At 44.1% G+C, this 21,803-nt stretch overlaps 1 protein-coding gene across 1 annotated transcript in view; it reads right to left on the bottom strand.

Moving 5' to 3' along the window:
• The window catches only part of CTNNAL1 (catenin alpha like 1), a 185,495-nt gene that overhangs the window by 40,209 nt on the left and 123,483 nt on the right, over positions 1–21,803 (bottom strand). The window contains exon 8 of the mRNA XM_066579218.1: positions 12,412–12,498. Within this exon, the coding sequence (XP_066435315.1) occupies positions 12,412–12,498 (87 nt within the window). The remainder of the gene's footprint in view (positions 1–12,411; positions 12,499–21,803) is intronic.

Raw genomic sequence — 21,803 nt, 5'->3', positions numbered from 1 at the left:
CGAAATCCCAAAGAGCAGCGTTGTGAAACACATTGGATACATTATTACCGGGTGCCGCTCCTATGAACAGGCAGATTGTAACAACTGCAATAAACAGGAAGATTTTCTTGTAATTACAGATTCTGATATATAATAATATATAAGGACACATTCAATACAGTAAAACCAAACCTTGGTTATGTGCAGCGGAGTGTACAGTATGACCGCGACTCGACGGAGAAATCACTACTTAGAAGAAATTGTGCCGGAATAGACATTTATCACAGAATCCCATCACCACTAAGGCTGCCTTCACACGGGCGAAAATTGCGGGAGATTTATGCGTTGCAAGATGCACAAATCTCGCACAAATATGAATCCCATTCTTTTGAAGGAGGTCATACACAAGAGCAATGTTTTCCTGCACGGCTCAGCCATGCAGGAAACAAATAGTGGCATGTTCCATCTTGTGCGCGCTCTCGCATTGCAGCGCCCATTGTTTTCAATGGAGCAGGCAGCACCGCACCCTGTGTAAAGTGCATGCGATACGAGGCAAAGTCTCCCATGGAAACCTTGGAAACTCTGCGTTCCTCCGAGGATCCCTACTTCCCTGTAATGATGTGAGGCGGTTTTAACATGAAAATGACTCATATCCCTGGGGAATTCAGATGGGTGATATGGGGGTGGAATTCACAGCCCAATACCATGTTCCCCTAAGGAAAAAACGTCTAGGACTCCTCATGAAACTGTTCAGGTGATGAACAAGCAGGAAATGCATGCTGTGACCTTTGTTTCAGGTATTCTAGCAGCTTCTCATCTAGACCAATGATAGTGGGGGATAAACACACAGAGGTCTATAAAATACAATATTCTAATCATCAAAAGTGCATCACTACACTTATTATATGCCTTGTAGGAGTGCAATATACAGCAATGGCCTGCAGAGAGGAATAGACAGGCATTCTGGAACCTGAAAAGTGAGACAACACCTGTGGGTGTGGCAGGAGGTGAGATAAAAAGATCAGTTCTTTTCACACTCAGGGGGAGAAAGCTGGCTGCTAGCCAGAGAGGCTGTGGGAGCAGACGTCAGGACTGGGAACCTGGGGTCCGGCGCAGACCAGTTGGGCCCGTCATCTCTCTGATAGAGGACGACGCCCTGGTGGGGGTGAGCTAGTATTTCTATTCTTAGTGACATGACCTTGGCATTATGTAGCTATATACTGGAGCACTATTGCACTGTTAATATTTATTGCACAGCCTTTGTATATCTATCTATATATATATATATATTTTTTTTTTTTGGTGCTGGTCTTGTCGGGTTATATTCATTTATGACACGGTGATATACAGTGGGGATGGAGTTTGTGCTGTGGTACCCATGTTTAAAGTGTATGTGATACATTTATTTAATCAAAGTGGTTATATTTTATGCATCTCTTTCATACTCTTCATTCAACAATAGAATAAAGGGGTTGTCCCACTTCTAGCAGTTTTGCTGCAGGAAGCAGACAGCTCTGTACATTTTGCAGTGGCCCAAGTTGGTACTGCAGGCTGAGTCCCATTCACTTCAATAGAACTTAGCTTACAGTACCAACCTGGGTCACTGCACAATGTATGGAGCGGTCTGCTCCCGGCAGCAAAACAGGTAGAGGCGGGACAACCCCTATTATGAAAGTAAAGTCACATAAAAACAGTAATACTTCCAAAATAAGTATGTCTGGAACTGTGAAATTCTTGAAATGTTAGTCCTGCAGATAGGAAATAGTTGTGCCCAGAGAGAACAACAAAAGGTGCAGTTTTGGAGGCACTTAGGAAATAGTGACAGTAATGTAATAACTTTAACACAATGTTTTATGCAGGAGCCAGAAACACGGAACTTAAAGAAGAAATGCGCTCAGCTTAGAGATGCCCTCACTGACTGGGACAGCGTTCTCAAAAAGAAGTACAGACACGAAATGGAATATTTTTTCAAGTATCTAAAGTTTTTCTTGCGAGAGGTGCATTATGGGTGAAGAAAAGTGTTAGAGACAGGAGGAAACCAGTGGGGAGCCAATCAAAAGACAACGTTTAAAACGGCTTTACCTCATACTGACAAAGGTTTTACAAGGTGACAACTTTTATTCTACATCACCGGAGCCACCAGAGGCTCGCTGCCTGCCAGAAGAGTTGGACTATTAATGGCACCACATTGGGATACATACGATGTATTGAAAGACTGTAGATTTGTGGCGGTATGAATGACAAATGATCTTCATTCTGCGGGTCACATGATGTTTTAGTACTTTTGCACTATAAAAACACATTTCCGAATGTTTTTGCATTGCCTTATTCTGAAGCTCATAACTTTATGTCTCAGGGCAAGTCCAAGCCTTTCCTCTATGGGATTTCCTCATCTTGTCGTCTCTCCTGACTTTGGATCAAAAAATTGGATGTGTGAATCCCGTCAAAAGTCAATTTATACAGGATTGTAATCAAAGAATGTTCCATCTGCGACTCAATGAGTCCCCCCAGTAAGGAGAAGGAAATGTAAGAGGCTTACTGGGGTGATTTCAGTACATTTTTCCGCTGAACCATTTTTAGTTTCTCTTGGGGATAAATAACAGATTTTAAGCAAAATACTTACCAGCTTCTGGCAGAACATAAACTGTAAAGACTTCTCTTTCTGGGTACAAAGTATTGGAAAGACGCTGCTGTTATGGAGAGGACGGCCAGGTCTGTCCACAACAAGAGCAGGAAGTGCAATAGAAGCACGGCGCTCTCAGAGAATTGGTCATTAGTTGAAAAAAGTCTACAATACCCCTTTAACACTTTCCAATCCAAATTGTATCCTGGTTTTCCTAGGGGGCTTACTCTTTTTCTGCTGTTATACAACGGCGCTATCTGCTGGCTAAAGCCAGTACTGCATGAGGTGACACAATGGATAGTCTCCGACAGCAGAGAGGCTGGCAATATAAAGTAAGAGTACCCCGACGGATGTCTTCCAACATCGGAGCTGTAGAGCCTTAAATCATAATGTCTTCAGGCATCAGACAGTGGATGGGAAAGGGTTAAATGCAACCCCCCCCCCCCCCCCCTTAGAGATCGAAGTAATTTTAGCCTTAAAAACCAGTAAATCATTTACCCTTTTGTGTTCCAGTGGTCATGAGGTTTCATTTATGTGGCTGTATGACCCCTTGTACTTTGCAGGACAAGTGTTAACCTTTATAATAACAGGTTTCGGATACATATAATGTATTAAATGGCTTAATTTTTTTTGCTGGTGGCCAATGAAAAAATAAAAGGCATTTCATCATTGTTTATTGCGATTCATTTTTAGGACATTCACCATGTTGGTCATTACGATCACAACCCCAAATTTATAAAAGCTTCCATTCTGTTTCACTACTTTTGCATAATATTTACACTTTTTTTGTAAGAAACAAAAACAAAAAAAAAAACAACTTTTTTTGTGTCTCCACATTCCAATAACAAAATTTTCGTGGATAGAGTTGTATGAGGGCTTGTTTTTTTTTTGAGGCATGACTTGTAGTTTTTATCGGTACTACGATGAGGTACATTCATGCCATTTTGATTATTTTTTATTTTTGTTCTGGGGCAGCAAGATTGAAAGAAAACGGCTATTTTGGCATTTTCTTTCTTTTTTTTTTTTTTTTACAGAATTTGCAGTGCTGAATACTGTACTTTTTATAGTATGGGCTGTAATGGATCTGGCAATACTAATTATGTGCAGGTTTTTTTTTTATATTTAAAGCCTTGTGTAAGGGGGGGAAAAAAAAACTTTTTACATTTTCTGCTAAAACATTTACATGCCACGATGAGCAATGATTGCAGCATCTGTAAGGTTAGGTCATATTCACACACACAAGAGCAAGTTGCATCTGAGATTCTCTGAAACAACTCGCATCGCACAGCACATTACAACTCTTATTCTCGTGAGACACTCACACAACAATAGGACGTTGGGCAATTTTTCAAAGTTGGACAAATGGTCTGAGTATAAAATCACTCATGTGAATGAACCCATTAAAATAAATGGATTCCTTTGCAGTGCAAGTTCTGCCCCTCTTAGACACGGTAAGAACTTGTGTAAATATATGGCCTTAAATGGTGTAGAAGAGTCAATAGATGAGGAAGTTTTTATCTCCTTTTCTGGGAAAAAAAGACCCCCATGTATGACAATGAGAGCGCAAATTTGCTCTCCTGATTAATAGGGGGTTGATAACATATAGAAAAGTCCATGTCATTTCTTCCATGGCATTTTGATAGCTTTACTAGAACTAGAGCTACAACTGTTTGAAGTAGAACTGTAATGTCTTTTCCTTGCAGAAGAACTGAATTCATCCTAAACTGTAAAGGGGGTTAAAATTTGTATAGTGAGGCTAGAATTAAACCTTTGTCCACTTCTCTTCTGACATTAATTCATGTTGACCATACAAACCTTAACAAGATGTGTCACTGGTACAAACAAAAGGGTTTACTGTAGATGTACAATTAAACACCGTCACCATCACTAACTCCATCGGAACGCCACAGACTGGGGGCATGTGTAATGTTCTTACTTTTTACTAAGGAGCTGTCCATCATAGTATGTTAAAAAAAAAACAAGACAATCAACGTTCGGGTGGAACCTCAAATTTATGGAGCAACCTGTCTATGAAGTGGGGAGAGACACGGGCGCACCTCTTGAACGTTAATGAATATTCCCCTAAAATTATATTAGAAAAGTGCTACAAAGTATCGGAGCTCTCCAAGGGGGTTGTGGCGCATATTACATTTTGCCAAGGAATCCTTTGGTTTCTGGGTAGGCCCTTACCTCACAGTGGAATGCTTATTTATTTTTGAGCTGCAACAAGAGGGGACCCAGCATTTTATTATGTAGAATACTGAACTTTGCTAATGTAAAACGTTTACAAATGACAGAAAAGGCCTCATGTCTGTAGGTCATCGTTCATCTGCACTGTGCACCCTTGTGTTATACTCATTACTATATTAATTAACCCTTTCCAATCCAATTTGTATCCTGGTTTTCCTAGGGGGCTTACTCTTTCTGCCATTATACAATGGCGCTATCTGCTGGCTAAATCCAGTACTGCATGAGGTGACACATTGGAGAGGCTCTGACAGCAGAGAGGCTGGCAATATACAGTAAGAGAACCCTGACGGACGTCTTCCAACATCGGAGCTGTACAGCCTTAAATCATAATGTCTTCAGATGTCGGACAGTGGATTGGAAAGGGTTAAAGCTACCGATATGGATTTTGGAGCCTTTTTGTACAATGTCCCATTATAACACTACAATAAATCAGTTTATCTTTATCGTACACATAAATGCATATTAAGACAAAGTCCTATGAGATACGCTTATGGGCTAAAAGTAGGTGACCTGGGGATGCAAGGGTTGTACTTAAAGGGCAGTAAAACCACCACATGGGTAAAATCCCTAAAAAGTGTCTGGTCCTTTAGTACCCAAACACCCGGTCCTTAAGGGGTTAAGTAATTGTGTTATTGTTGTGTTCTATGGTGACTGTTGCTTTGTAAACAGCTCTTTCCCCACTTTCCACTACAAATACATGACAAGGTATCTGCCTATGGAGTCTGAATATTGCTACATTGTAAATATACACTTCTGGGAGACTGACTGTCCTTGTTGCCATTTCCATCTGACCTCGGAGTGTTACACTATACGGCCTAGATCCGTTTACCCGGACAAAGAGACATGCTTGGCATGGGCATCCCAGTTAAAGTTATTGAACACGGAAAGTAGAAGAATTTGGAAAAAAAATCAAAAACCGATCAGTTTGGATTATAACTTTGCCCCAGTATTGTATGGGTTAATCTATCCATAATCTAGTCATCACACAGTTCATTAAAACCATCCAAACATTCTTCTGCAGCAGGGCCCTCTAAAAGGAGATGTGCTTCCTAACTGCAGCGACGCTGCGGAGACCCACAAGTAATTTAATATTCCCTCCGCAGGAGTGAGCATAAATTAAGGGTTCCTTTCAGTTTCAGTCATTTGTGCCTAACCGTTCATGCATGCAAAGTTTACAGTTAATCGTGTATTAATTGCTGGCTGCATTGAACAAAGGGTTTTGATCATTCTAATGTGCTTCTAACTGAGCCATTAATCTGCTTTAAGACGTTGTGGAGCTGTTCATCATGCAGCCAGTATACGGGGCCGGCAGCTCCAGAGGCCGGGGCGCTTGCAGCGTACGAGCACTTCACAGCGAATACCAGAAACTGCAAACATCTAACTTCTTGCTGCGGCCTAATGGATGGCATCAGAAGTATTCGCCAGTCCTGCCAGCTCCGTTGTGGAGATAATAGAAAAGAGAGAGATTTCTGGGTCTGAGATTAAAGAGATGAGGCCAGCAGCCCTCCGTCTGTAAACATGCACAAGTTTTCAGTCTTCATAAACTCATCTATCTTTCTGTACTACCAAGTCTCCCCGAAAATAAGCCCTACCCCGATTTGTGGGATTTTTGGCGAGGCTTGAAATATAAGTCCTACCCTGAAAATAAGCCCTAGCTGCAATACATAAAAAAAATTATACATTACCTAGCATACTCTGTGTGCATGCTCTTCACCGTGTGTCCTGCAGTCCTTGTTCGCCCACAGAGGATCACTTTCTGGTTGTGGGATTCATAAATGCAGCCTCCAGGAAGCGATAGCTCCGATTGGCTGAGCAGCGCTCGAGAACCAAACAATGCAGCGCTCGATAAACCAATGTGATGGCTGTGATTGGTTCATTCAGCACTACATTTATTGGTTCTTCGACCGATTGCTCAGCCAATTATAGTTGTTGCATTAGAGGTGGAATTTATGAATTGGCCAATCAATGCCATGGCTCAGCCAATTTATAAATCCCGCCTCCACAACGCGAAAGCTATGATTGGTTCTTCAACTGCTGCTCAGCCAATCAATGCACTGCTGGATGAACCAATAACAGCCATCGCATTGGTTCATCGAGTGCTGCATTGATTGGTTCTCAAGTGCTGCTCAGCCAATCAGAACAATCGCTTCCTGGAGGCGGGATTAATGAAGCCCGTAAGCAGGAAGTGATTTTCTGTGGACATACGAGGACTGCAGGACGCACGGCGAAGCTCCGGAAAGCAGTGGGAGGACCCGGACCGAGCCTGCTAGGTATGTAAAATAAGACCTCCCCCCGAAAATAAAACTAGAGCGAACTCCGCAAGACAAATCTGAAGCAATTACAATCTCAACCACATGTTGTACTGCATCCGCCGCAGAAGGCCACAGCATTTCAGTCCTACGTGGTCTTAGAATGACCCCAAAACTGTAACCAGACCCCCTGAACACGTCACAGGCAATGGGATTAGTTCTACAATGGCTGTGTTAGTTCTCCCAGGCTGTGAACAGGGAGACAATGCAGCTGGACAGCCATACAGAAAAGGTAAGTCATACATGGCATAAAGGAGAGCGCCAATGCCTAGATTCATCTAGACTTCTTGGTGTCCAAACGCTGGAGGCTGCGGTAATTATATTCTTGGCAAGTGTTGGAATAAATCATTTATAGATATAATTTAAGGACCCTTGTGAAAAGGCCATATTAGCAATTCTAGTTTGGGTGTTAAACAAGTACTGTCACTTTAACAAACTTGTGCTCATGTGATCGACAATGATGATAGAGAAATGATTTTCACTTTTGTTAGTTACCTAAAAGTACATTTTTGTGCTGGAAATCACTCTATAGTGTTAGCCACTAAGAGTCTGACGCCCTACTAAATTGCTGTTCATTGCATGCGGTCATGTGAAGTTCAACTCTAGCAATAAACTCTGAGATGTGTTACAGGAATTTGGGGTGGGTGATGTATCATGCTGTTCATTGAAGTCTATGGAGGGAGGGATTTGCCTGGCGGAAGACAGAGACAAAGAGACTCACACATACGTGCTGCTGCAGCTGATCATCTTTACTGTCTTACAGCTACTGAAAATCACATCTACACTGCTCAGTACTGCTGTACAATGTCTTACATGACACTTCTTAACCTGTAGCACACACAGATAAGATAACCTGCTCTTCTGTGTATACAGTATATATTAGGCATTACAGCAGCTATTCTCCACCCACCAACTCAGTGAAAAGCCAGAATTAAAAGAGACAGAACGTGGAGGAAACTGGTGTAAGATGCTGGGCACAAGTCAGATAATGGCCAGAAATGGTGCAACTGCTCATTCACACACACAGCAACTTCTTCTAAAAAGATCCCCGAAAGTGTAGGTACGCATACAAATCTCGTGCGGGTGAAAATGTACTAAGTGGCGGTTGTAAAGGAATAATAGAGAAACGTGAGCAACCACATTGTCCATAACTCTGCATGCTATTCATGCACTGAAGGGCAGTCATAGCGGTTACATTAGATTTATCAATGAGCAGCGCTCAGAAAGAAGAAGTGTTACAGTAGCTCTGCCTCGCTTTCCTCATTTAGAACTCCGTACCGAAGTTGTGAAAGCCGAGAAGGTTGAAGGTTCATTAACATTGACACTGGCTTTCTAAAAATAAAATGGCAAGTCTAAACTCGGGAATGTTCGGCGCGCCACGCGGAGTTGGCCTGGTGGGTAGGATATCTATTTCAGGCCAGCTCGGAACACCAAAAAAATGGTACAACTCACAAACTTACATATCTGACATGGTAATATGTGTCTGATTGCCGAGGCCCCACCAATCATAGCAGGGGTCCTTATCCCACCCATCTGAATGGAGCGGGGGCCATCCATGCGCACTGCCACTCCACTTATCTCTACGGGACTGCCAGAGATGGCCAATTCAGGTCCTCTGAGATGACTTAGAACTGTGAATGTGTGACCACCACTGCATTCACATGGGGGAACTTCACTCTTCTCAAGATTGGTGGAGGTCTCCGAAATCAGACACTTATCACCTATCCTGTAGATGGGTGATAAGCTGCTATAGAGGGAAGACCCCTTTAAAATCCCCCCCGTATGAAGGACATGCATGACGATATTTAGTTAAAGAGCATCTGCTCTCAGTATACTCTTTTTCTATGTTTTTGGAGCAGTCGATTATATGAAACATATATACCATGTTGTTCTATGTGGTAACTTCTAACGCAGCGGTCCTAAATGTTACCTATTTAACAATATGGCTGCTGATGCGTATCACTGTGTTACCGGAAAAACGTATTTTATTTTTAATGGAAAAATGTCTTTTCTTACGGAGTTTTGGATGCAGATTCCAAATCTGTGCTCAGATTTTGACGGTCAGGGACAGATTTACAGACAATGGCCTAAATAGTAGAAGTGGACATATAAGTGCAATTAAAGGCTTTCTAAATGTCCTTCTGAACAGTACATCCTGGATGGGGTCACATACAGTTATAAGCAGGACATTTGATCACCAGGTGGCAGATGGGTAATAACAGAGAACTTCCAGAAGTGACATTAACCCTTTCCAGTCCAATTTTGAGTTCAGGATTTCCTAAAAGGCTTTCTCTTTTTGTCATTATACAACAGTGCCATCTGCTGGCTAAAGCCAGTGTGTGCGCCAGAGAGGCTCCGACAGTGGAGTGGCTGGCAATATACGGTAAGAATACCCTGTTGGACGTCTTCTGACATTGGAGCTGTACAAGCTTCAATCAGAATGTAGGAAGATGTCAGACAGTGGATTGGAAAGGATTAAAGTATAAGAAGTTACATGCCATGTTTGCAGAAGTATCTTATTTCTTTTCTGCCTGCCGGTGTTCTCCCTTGGAATGTTCCAGCAATATTCAGCCAGTATCGCCGGCTTCCATTTCACTTCATACCAATCGTAAATTGCATGTACACTACCGTTCAAAAGTTTGGGGTCACATTGAAATGTCCTTATTTTTGAAGGAAAAGCACTGTACTTTTCAATGAAGATAACTTTAAACTAGTCCTAACTTTAAACAAATGCACTCTATACATTGCTAATGTGGTAAATGACTATTCTAGCTGCAAATGCCTGTTTTTTGTGCAATATCTACAAAGGTGTATAGAGGCCCATTTCCAGCAACTATCACTCCAGTGTTCTAATGGTACAATGTGTTTGCTCATTGGCTCAGAAGGCTAATTGATGATTAGAAAACCCTTGTGCAATCATGTTCACACATCTGAAAACAGTCTAGCTCGTTACAGAAGCTACAAAACTGACCTTCCTGTGAGCAGATTGAGTTTCTGGAGCATCACATTTGTGGGGTCAATTAAACGCTCAAAATGGCCAGAAAAAGAGAACTTTCATCTGAAACTCGACAGTCTATTCTTGTTCTTAGAAATGAAGGCTATTCCATGCGAGAAATTGCTAAGAAATTGAAGATTTCCTACAACGGTGTGTACTACTCCCTTCAGAGGACAGCACAAACAGGCTCTAACCAGAGTAGAAAAAGAAGTGGGAGGCCGCGTTGCACAACTAAGCAAGAAGATAAGCATATTAGAGTCTCTAGTTTGAGAAACAGACGCCTCACAGGTACCCAACTGGCATCTTCATTAAATAGTACCCGCAAAACACCAGTGTCAACATCTATAGTGGAGAGGCGGCTGCGGGATTTTGGGCTTCAGGGCAGAGTGGCAAAGAAAAAGCCATATCTGAGACTGGCCAATAAAAGAAAAAGATTAAGATGGGCAAAAGAACACAGACATTGGACAGAGGAAGACTGGAAAAAAGTGTTGTGTACGGATGAATCCAAGTTTGAGGTGTTTGGATCACAAAGAAGAACGTTTGTGAGACGCAGAACAAATGAAAAGATGCTGGAAGAATGCCTGACGCCATCTGTTAAGCATGGTGGAGGTAATGTGATGGTCTGGGGTTGCTTTGGTGCTGGTAAGGTGGGAGATTTGTACAGGGTAAAAGGGATTCTGACTAAGGAAGGCTATCACTCCATTTTGCAACGCCATGCCATACCCAGTGGACAGCGCTTGATTGGAACCAATTTCATCCTACAACAGGACAATGACCCTAAACACACCTCCAAATTGTGCAAGAACTATTTACAGCAGAAGCAGGCAGCTGGTATTCTATCGGTAATGGAGTGGCCAGCGCAGTCACCAGATCTGAACCCCATTGAGCTGTTGTGGGAGCAGCTTGACCGTATGGTACGCCAGAAGTGCCCATCCAACCAATCCAACTTGTGGGAGATGCTTCTAGAAGCGTGGGGTGCAATTTCACAAGCTTACCTCAACAAATTAACAGCTAGAATGTCAAAGGTGTGCAATGCTGTAATTGCTGCAAAAGGAGGATTCTTTGACGAAAGCAAAGTTTGATGTAAAAACAATGTTATTTCAAATACAAATCATTATTTCTAACCTTGTCAATGTCTTGACTCTATTTTGTATTCATTTCACAACGCATGGTGGTGAATAAGTGTGACTTTTCATGGAAAACACAAAATTGTTTGGGTGACCCCAAACTTTTGAACGGTAGTGTATGTCCTGGTGAAATCCTTCACCACGCTCACTGGAGAAGTCATCTTTCCAGTAAGGTGCGAATGTATGAAATGTACTTTGAGGGACATGTTGCCTCCCAAACCTTCGTATGATTCCAACACGTCGGACCATCCCGTTTGACGTCGTTAGATCTGGGTTCCCGTAGGAATCTGTCTGCGACATTCTTGACTGCGATCCAGGCAGATTTCTCTTTGCTCGTTAAGCATTCATTGAATCTACTGTCCCGTTTCAGTTCGTTAATCCGTGGACCCACGAAAACGCCATCTTACCGCTGTTCTGAGAGATGGGTAAGTTTGGTCTGGAGATGGGCAGATCCTCTCCAATTTCTATCCACTGCCTTAATGAACGGTTTCATAAGACCTAATTTAATGTCTCATGGGGGGAAGCAGGATGTCTTCAGAGGACATTAGGCTTCCTCGTGAAACATTTTTGCCCCCAACTCTCCAAAGCGCTCCTCGGTTATGGAATCCGCGGCGTCTCTGTGCTACGTGATTCCCTTAGCTAGAATTCACAGAAACAGTGAAGTATAGCCCACCCAACAGTTTAACTGCTTCTGTACTCCCAGCCATGGAGAACATAGAGGTATTCCCATCATGGCCATGATGGGCTGAAATGGGAATAGCCCGTTGAGTAGTATTGTGGCCCCTGAAGGTAAGACATGACAATGTGTCCCTCACACCTCAATAGCGTGTGTACCTCTACTCTACTCATTCCCAACAAGGTGTACTGAAAACCGGCACAAAGACTCTCCATGGGGAATACGGGTGTGCACACTTGGGACGGGCCCCTTCCTCTTGCTCCGACTTCCTACCTGATGTAACGGTGGTGCTTTAGGCCTTGTGTTACCATAAATGACTCTGCCGTTCATAATGACAGAAATGGAGGAATGAAAGCGGCTCTTCAGATGACGTGAGGTATTTATCAGTCCGTCCGACGGCCATCATATTACATGTATCTCATAGACAGATAGTGCCCGGAAGCCACACTTACTTCTCGCTTCAGTTCGGTGATGCACTGACAGGTCTTCAGGATGGCCATCTCCAAGTCTTCTATAACGTCTTTAGACTTTTGGGTTTGCTGCAGAACAAATACACAGACAAGTCAACTCAATCGATTTTTGTGACATTTCTAAATCCATACAAACAACTGAACTGTATACATCTATAGGGGCCATCTCATCGCCCGTAACTAATTGCAACGCTGCTTTTAGGGGCTTTCATGAATATAATGCTCCGAAACCTCAATCACCGTATAATAAAAAGGGCTGGAACTTTCTAATATACTTTACGTTGTAACTTCTCAGCATGTAAGGATCTCTGCATGCTGTCAGTGAACTGAAATATAGGTCTGTATGTCCAACCCCAGTCCTGCTCGGAGCAGAGGGTCTTACACCCTGCATCAGGCCTGTGTCACATGAGTATATTAGACCTGAAGGACAGACGGATGATGGAACGGGACACGTTATTATTGATATTGCACCCATATTTATATTTATGGCTTTTATTTTCAATTGCGCAAAAACTGACCCGTTTTTGCCCAACAGAACATATCAATGAATGCAAACAGGGACGCAACCCTGATACGGCCATTTAAGAAGTTTCTCCATAAACGTTGGTCATTTTCTATGTGCAAACCAGATAAAAGTAGTGCATATAGCATAAAAATACATATCGCTGCAAAATATGGCCGCCGCACGTATCTAACGTCTGATGCAACACTGCAGCTCTCTGAAACTAGGACTACGTCAGCCCCTTAGTGACAAGCTGCAGCTTTACAGCGGTCCCTAAGGCCAAGGCCCAAGTAAAAACACAGTTTAAGACCAGCACGGGGGTCCTGTACTGGGGGCAGCCAGGGATGAGTTGGCAGTCGGGGTCTTGCTCTAATAGACAGGAGCGGAGAATTCTCTAATCTCAGCCATTTAACACCTTACATGCCACGGTTAACAGTGATCGCAGCATGTGAGTGGTTGACAGGAGGACACGCCTTCCCCTCTCATCCATTAATATCCCATGATGCAATAGTGGGTTGCTGATGGGCTGCCATAGCAACCGAAAACCTGATCACGGCTTCTATTACATTGCACACTATATAGACCGCCTGCACACGGCACATCGGGATTCTGTATGCGGATGTCTGCCGCGGAAGACCTGTGATTCATTGTGGAAATTAATTGCGGCCAATCGTAGATTCAATGGTTTTTCCACGTGGATGTAAGCGAATGCACAGCGGATCGTCAGTGCGGGGAGAAAAAAAATAAGTAAAATAAGTAAAAATAAGTTCCGGGAAGTACCTGCATACGGATTACATTGCGGATCGAACGCTTCCATACAGATCGATGGAGCATGCTGCCATTTATTTTCTGCTCGGGGGAACCCACAGTTCAGCTTTGCCATGTGCGAGGAGCTGCGGAAGCTTCTTGTTTTCTGTGGGCAACTTGAGCAGCGAATCGACAGAGCGGGTGCCGATCGCGGATTCCGCAATTCAAATCCGCCCGTGCGCAGGGGCCTAATAGGGAAGCTGCACTATATTAGAGTAGCTTTAATCCCCTTTTAGGCATCATCATCCCCTCTCCAAGGTCTCCCCACCTCCGCAGACATCATATCTCCCAGGTACCAGCTCACCTCCCTCCCTACATAGTCGGCCCTCTACCAGTATGAGCCCCATATGCTCTCCAACCTTTCTCAGCCCCCCTTTGGCCATTCTCCCCCATTCTCCGCTCCCCTTCCCCGGCTATGGAAGGCAGCTGTTGTACTCTTTATCATATCCTCCCTGGACTCACAGCAAAGTACCAAGCCCCTACTACTGAAGAGGGATAAGGAGTGTTAACCTTAAGTAGATTTAGCTGAACTAAAGCAAAAGAGAAATGTATACAGATGACCGACCGTTGCTGTAAATGGCCGAAGTGTAGCCGTGGCGCCGGATCCCGACAGATAGGTCTACTCTGTACTTTACACAACAGCGCTGATCCATTAGAACACGACTCGGGCTTTGGTTTGCTCTAGCCCTGTACCCCTCGCAGCTCTCCTACAGCTGGCAAGGCTTAGACAGGATTGCAGCAAGGGTTAAATGGGGTTTATAAGGACCTCTGCGCCTGGATAATTCCTGGTGCTTCTATCTTGAGGACTGAGAGATAACGATATTTTAATTTCCAGCTCTCTCTCTGTGCACCAAGTCCTGCTGGGATGTATTAGTTATTGCAATGCTACAGTCAACACATTTAATGAAGTCATGCACCATTTCTCAGGAAATCACTTCCCTGCTGACTGCCTGAACATTAAGGAAGACGATTACATGTACTCGGCCTCATCTCAATGGGTTACCGGTGGTGGAGCAAGGGGGGAAAAGAAACTAAAAAGTTTGTGTGGAGTTTCCTCTTCTGCGATCTGTCTGCGCCGACCCCGGAGCCCACCAGGACTGCTCAGGCCTACGATGAACCCTCTTCTGAATAGTTTATTAGTACGAGGGTCGGGAGGGGTAACATCACTCCTTAGAAGGTGAGGGAGGAGACTTATAAGGCCATGCATGCTTCTCTGGGAAATATGCAAATAAGGAAGATGGAACAATATCACTGCAGCGCCACCTATTGGGTGGCAGCATTCCTGCAAATCAATGCCTAACCCTTTAGACAGGTCTGTAGAGCAATGATTGGGAGTAGGAAACCCAGCCAGAAAACCATACACAGACAGCTGTTTCGGGGTGTTTGCCCCTCATCAGGGTGCAGTAGGATCCTGGCTTGGCTAGTGAGAGGCCTGTGACGTGGGATGATCACAGTTGTGTCCACCAGTCCCATGGCATCAGGCGCCGGGCATTACGTAGCGGCTGTGTAAATGTTGTTACAATTACTGACCGTGCCAACGGTAATGACGGCGTTTGCGTTGGCACAATCACCGATATCTTTCCCTTCACATTAACTGGATTATTACTGTAAGGAAATGAGCGCGTTGTAACAATTAGTCAACAAGCACTGAAACATCAGCAATTAACCTCTTATTGACTGCTCAATGTGCGCCCTAATGACCAAGCAGCGTTTTTGTGCTTTTCATCATTGCGTTTTTGCACTTTTTTAATGGCACCAATTTGGACATTTTGTAATGTCATTCAGCATAAAGGAGATTAAATGTAATTCTGTAAGGCGGTCCACAATCACCAGCTGCCCTCTTGTCCACTAAGGGTTTTGCCTTGTGGGCAGCGGGTTTCCAAAGTCTGTCAGTTTGCAGTAGACTCCTCGGTCTTTAAGTCTGCAGTGACGGACAGCGAGTATAAAACAGCTTGTAATTCATATAATGCCATGCATCCAACTACATGCCGGTCGGGGGGTCTGCAGTACGGGGGTCTCACTTCTACTGCGCTGTGAGTCGGGATACAGACATCTGTCTGACGCTACATATTGGCCAGCAACAGTAGTATCGCGGGAGCGAAGCATCGTTCTACAGTTCAGGGGCAACTCGCCCCAAACTTGGTTGCCCAAGGTAAAGATAGATTGCTGGTCCTCCCCGTTTAATGTAAGGCAATTTTATACAACTTCAGGTTTTCTAAATGTTCCCATTATTTTAAATGTTAGGTTTCAGGGCTCCTGCGCATGAGCGGATTCGATTTGCCGAATCCGGGATCGGCGGCTGCCCCCAGATTCCGCAGCAAACACGCCCATAGCCTTCTATGAGACCCGCTGCTTCCGGCATAAGAGCTGAAATTTCCGCTCATGGCAGAAAAATGGCAGCATGCTCCATTCTGTGCGGTTTTCCACACCGACGGCTTTCACTGAAGTCAATGGAAGCCGTCCGTCCTGCAGCCCTTCCGCAGTGAGCACTGCAGATCTGTGTCATCCTCTAGCGACGGCGCGGCTTTATCGGTACTGCACATGTGCGCCAGAAGGCACTCCCACAGTACAGAGAAAGAAGAATCCGGACAGGTGAGCGGGGTCACCGGCTGGGGAAAGCGTCGGACTCCTCTGCGGGATTCGACCCCGTCGTGTGCAGGAGGGCTTACTTCTGTGGTTCGGTACAACTACAGCAACACCAAACTTGTTACGTTTTACAACTTTTACACATTAGAAAATGAAAAATAAATTTAAATATACACTTGCATGGCCAGATTCCACAGCCTGTAACATTTTTACTTTTACGCCAACTAAGTTGTACAGGGAATGAGTTGGCGTGTATGTTAGCACTATACTGGGGTACCTTACAACATTTTGATTGCAACTATGAAAAGGAATTTCTGACTTTTTCTAAAAAATTTTCTTCCTCATGCACAAGGTAGGACACAAAAAAATAATGCGTATTTTTTCCTATAAAACAGGAGATTTTGTGAGGAAAAATGTGAAAGGGACACCCTAGTGAAAACACATATTTCCATGCCTGCCCCCCCATACCCGATTGCCTGTCACACTCTGGAGGTCTTCCCTGTATACTGCAGCCACTTCCATGCAGTGCAGACCCCTGTCTGATGCTTATCAGCCAGCATCTTGATCATAAGATTTTCAAATAAATCCCATAATGCATCAGCACAGCATTAGCTACAGACTATACCATTTCTGCCTGCTGGGGGGACAGTTAACTTATTACCATCTATATTCACCTATATAAGCTACAGGCCAGAACTATATACAGTCAAGAGGATGAGCTGTGATCTCCTCTATCATAACTGTGTGACAGGAGTTGTGTGATCATCATCCGTGACTGTGATAGGAGAGTCTGTGTCCCCCTCTAGGCAGCTTTGGTGGTAGAGTCCATGTAACAGCATAGCACAGACTGAGAAATGGACTAGTTTCAGACAGCATAACCCCAAGTAAATCGGAGCTGGTCAGAACCACTAAACATGGGCCCAGAGTTTCAGACAGAAAGGAAGCAACCAAGGTGACACTAGCCGACATATATATTGGTGAGTGGGTTTGGTGGATGGTACAGAGGGGGGGGGGGGCACTTATTATGGAAAAAAAAAATACCTGGAGTGCCCTTTAAACATGACTAATGAGCCCAATATAACAAAGAAAAAATTCACAAAAGTGGGATGTGCTAACTGAACAGTTTAGCTGCAACAATATTACTTTACGCCAAAAATTATGGAATTGGAAGACGGTGCGCTTTATTTTCATGTCATGAAGCAGAATAATAAATACTAAGATGATAATGAATTCGGAACCGCCGTAAACGCTGCGCTACTAATTCCCTATGCGGTTATTTACATACAAATTGGGGTTAAGGTAAGGAATAAAACAAGCAGCATTACTGGAAAACACAGTCGGGCAACAGAACAAGCAGTCTCCGCAATCATAAACCCTACAGATCTGAAGGTTTAAGGACATCAATGCATTTTTATTAAGAATTTCTTAAAAAAAAAAAAGCTCATTTTTACAATCCTGACATTTTAAATAGTCTACAGAACCGATAGAGTTGTATGTGTAAGTATTATACAGGGTCCGTTACTTTGTATAACAAATGGGCCTTTACTTCTACTGGATGCCAGCTTAGTAGAAAACACCCTTGTTGCCCACGTCAATGCCATGGGGGCCATCCGTCACATCTACGTCTACATAAAGCTATAGCCCAACTAGTCCAACATGGCATGTCCACTGACTCCGCATGTGCCGAACCCATTGAGCTCAGCGCCTGACGGGGGAGCCAGATGTAGCCGTCACATGGCAATATCATCCGCTGGTTCTTACACATTAAGCCGCTCCCGATGAAGGCGCCCTCACTAGTAATCAGCCATCAGGGGTGCATATGGAATCCGACAGCCAGTCTATAACCATCTAGCGACATACGTCATGCGTCCGGTTTCATTAATACAGTAATGAATACATAGTAGCACCCACACTGTATATTACCCAATGGATGCTATACGGTACTGTTGGTTTAGGTTATTAGGAAGTTTTTTGTCTCGATGTCTGACGTGGGGCTTTCATGAAAAAAAACTCAAAAACTGATGTTTCGTACAATTTAACAGATCAACCTCTGGATTTGGCGGTATGCAATCGCAGAGGGAAAAGCTAGTCATTAGGGGGCTTCTTGAAGTCACATTATCTTTCAAACCTTTAATTCATTCTAGCCACATACCATAATAGTAAGGCTTGGTAGGCTGTGCCATCACGGTGTATGGATGACACAAGGGCCGCTGTGCCCGTGGCATCTGCAGTGGGTGTAAGCCGTAACCAGTAATGGTCGAGGTCTTGTTCCGGCCATTTAACTGCTCAGAGGCCGCGGCTAATACTGACCACGGCACCTCAGTGGTTCTACAGAAGGAGGCGGTGCTGATGCTTTGCTCCTACGAGTGGATGTTCATCAATATTTTATGGAAGCCTTACTAGTGTGCATTTAGACTACTATGCATCCACTCATGGATGGTAGAGGTTTTAGTGGGCGCTCATCAGTATTTTGCATCTTGTACCAGTAACTATGGTGGTTTTCAGTGATACATTGTAAATTTAATTTAGTTTTCAGTGAATTGTTTTTGATGTTAGTGTAGGGACTTGCAAGACACCCAGGACACTACATTGGATGTCAGACCGAGTATTTTGGGCAAAATATCAACCAATACCTCATGTTTGCTATTTTTACAGGATGAATCAGCTCCGATTGACCGCCACAGCAGCCAACCAAGAGCGCGCGCCAGAGCAGCCAACCAAGAGCGCGCGCCAGAGCAGCCAACCAAGAGCGCGCGCCAGAGCAGCCAACCAAGAGCGCGCGCCAGAGCAGCCAACCAAGAGACCGCCAGAGCAGCCAACCAAGAGACCGCCAGAGCAGCCAACCAAGAGACCGCCAGAGCAGCCAACCAAGAGACCGCCGGAGCAGCCAACCAAGAGACCGCCAGAGCAGCCAACCAAGAGACCGCCAGAGCAGCCAACCAAGAGCGCGCGCCAGAGCAGCCAACCAAGAGCGCGCGCCAGAGCAGCCAACCAAGAGCGCGCGCCAGAGCAGCCAACCAAGAGACCGCCAGAGCAGCCAACCAAGAGACCGCCAGAGCAGCCAACCATGAGACCGCCAGAGCAGCCAACCAAGAGACCGCCAGAGCAGCCAACCAAGAGACCGCCAGAGCAGCCAACCAAGAGACCGCCAGAGCAGCCAACTAAAAGACCGCTAGAGCAGCCAACTAAAAGACCGCTAGAGCAGCTAACCAAAAGACCGCTAGAGCAGCCAACCAAAAGACCGCTAGAGCAGCCAATCATAACTGTGTAACAGATCGATGGATAGAGTGGAAAGCAATTTTACGGAGAATGCCTGTTCTCAGAGCACGCGCGCCAATAGCATCAAGGTTTGTTTTCTAACTGCTGGAGATCCTAAAAGCAACGATAGAGATGTACAACCCTCCTCCTTGTCCCTATTTAGCATTATCAATAGTGTTCTATCCTCCAAACTGCTGACACTTCTTATAAGTTTCCAGTAACAGAAAGTCAGAACCGAGCCAAAAAAGTTTGAGTGCTCCATTGATATCTTTCACATCAGTGGCGTTTGAGATCACAGACTTCACCAACGTGATATTCTCACATGTGACGATGACATCTCCTGTGCCGACTATCACAAACACTAAAGATGCCAAATATACAACATTTTCAATTACAAGAAGAAAGCTTTTTAAAATAAAATGTGTAGATAGAAGTAGGAGATACGAAAGCGGCTCCTAAATTTAGAAGTACTATTCAGAGTACAGCATCATCTAAATGGGCTACTTTGCCTTGGTCTTTCGTTACGGCTAATGCACATTATGATGATCTACTTGCAATCTGCTACTAAAGTGTCGCAAACCATAGCTTGTTACACGCTAGCAACCAAATAGCTTTCATATGGTAATAGAAGCAGTCAGCCTTGATGGATGCCAGGACGAGCAAAACTAAACTGCACTACGAAGCTATGAAAACAAAGACCTACTCATACAGCAAAGTCAAGACAATGGAACAAGGCGAAACTTTCTTCCAAAGTCCTTTGGATTTTAGTCAGCATTATATAACAAAGTCTGCTTATACAGCGGAAAGCTCCTAGTCAGACGGCCTTACCGAACGGTAACTAACATGTCTAACGTAAACGTACAATGTCACATCACTTAAAGAAGAACATTAGCGGTAAGACGGCTGGCGGAGAATGCTTCCAGCTTCTCAAGAGCTCACTGTCAGTCGGCCATGAAGCATGCGGCTCCTCGATGCCCAAATCATCACATAAAACAGGAGAAAATCCCCTTAAATCCTCCCGATGTCAATTCCAACCAACTGGTGGCGGCACAATGTCATTGCAGATGTAGAAAGAAGAACATGCAGCATTCAAACCGTACTGTACAGATGTTCTCTGCAAATATATTTGTGTGTCCTTCTGCATTTCCATCAATTGACAATATGGCCGCCTCCCGTCACACGGCGGCGGGCTCAGGAATTTGCCCGTCCAAAATAAAGAACGCACAGAAGAGGCATTCGTTACAAATGTGGGCAACCGCTCTGAACACATCAACAAAGAAGGCAATATAAATCATGGAGGCGACTATAGGATACTCCCACAAAACTAGAATTAAACCAGAAAAGTAAGTGAACCCTTCGGAATTACCTGAATCTCTGTACTGATTTCTAGCATGTGGTTTAATTTGCTATCCAAGTCACAATTATAGGCATTAGGTGTGAAAGAAGGGGAAAGGTTTACTTATTATAATGAGCCGACACCCAGCACCTTAACGATTAAATCATCGAAGAGAGGAGGGGCCACAATACCACCTGACTGCTTGTCTGAACCCAGCCAGAAGTGACTATTCTGACTTCAATACTCCGGGTGAGTTTTATAAATCCCCGGAAAACCCATTTAAGGAAAGGCCATGGGAAGTGCAGGTTTCACATGTGCTTTGCCCATTAAATAAAGGCATTCAATGCCTGGTTACTGACACAAGACCAGCTAGTTTGAACCATGCCTCAATGCAAATAACTTGTAGAAGATATGTTATAAAGACGCATGAAGCTGGAAAAGCCTACAAAAGCATCACTAAAGTCCTGGGTGTACATCAATCCCCAATTAGACAAATTATGAATGGAGAAGTGGAGGACTCTCTAGGATTGAGGAATACTCACATGGTGGATTGTGCTGTGGAAACCGTGACAAAATCCACTTACAAAACGAGATATTTGAACAGGACTCTGCGTGGCTGTCTGCATGACACAGATTTTAGCGTTGTGGATTTCAAATTCATGTCGCTTCGGGGTTTTGCTCATAGACGAGGCTAAATTTGTGTGTGGATCCATAGCAAACATATGTGGCTTATCCCCAAGAAGGAATCTCTCTATACAGATACATGGGACTTGACACAACTGAAAGCTTGTCACAATAAAGCAGGCCCATATAGAAAGGTGATCTGTTTAGAGAGGTCGTACAATATACCCAACACACGGACTGTAAAGAACGGGTAGGAAAAGG

The sequence above is a fragment of the Eleutherodactylus coqui genome, chromosome 9, assembly GCF_035609145.1.
Source record: "Eleutherodactylus coqui strain aEleCoq1 chromosome 9, aEleCoq1.hap1, whole genome shotgun sequence".
NCBI classification, from domain to species: domain Eukaryota; kingdom Metazoa; phylum Chordata; class Amphibia; order Anura; family Eleutherodactylidae; genus Eleutherodactylus; species Eleutherodactylus coqui.
The sequence above is the reverse complement of the archived record's forward strand: the minus strand, read 5'-3'. Positions and strand labels throughout refer to the sequence as shown.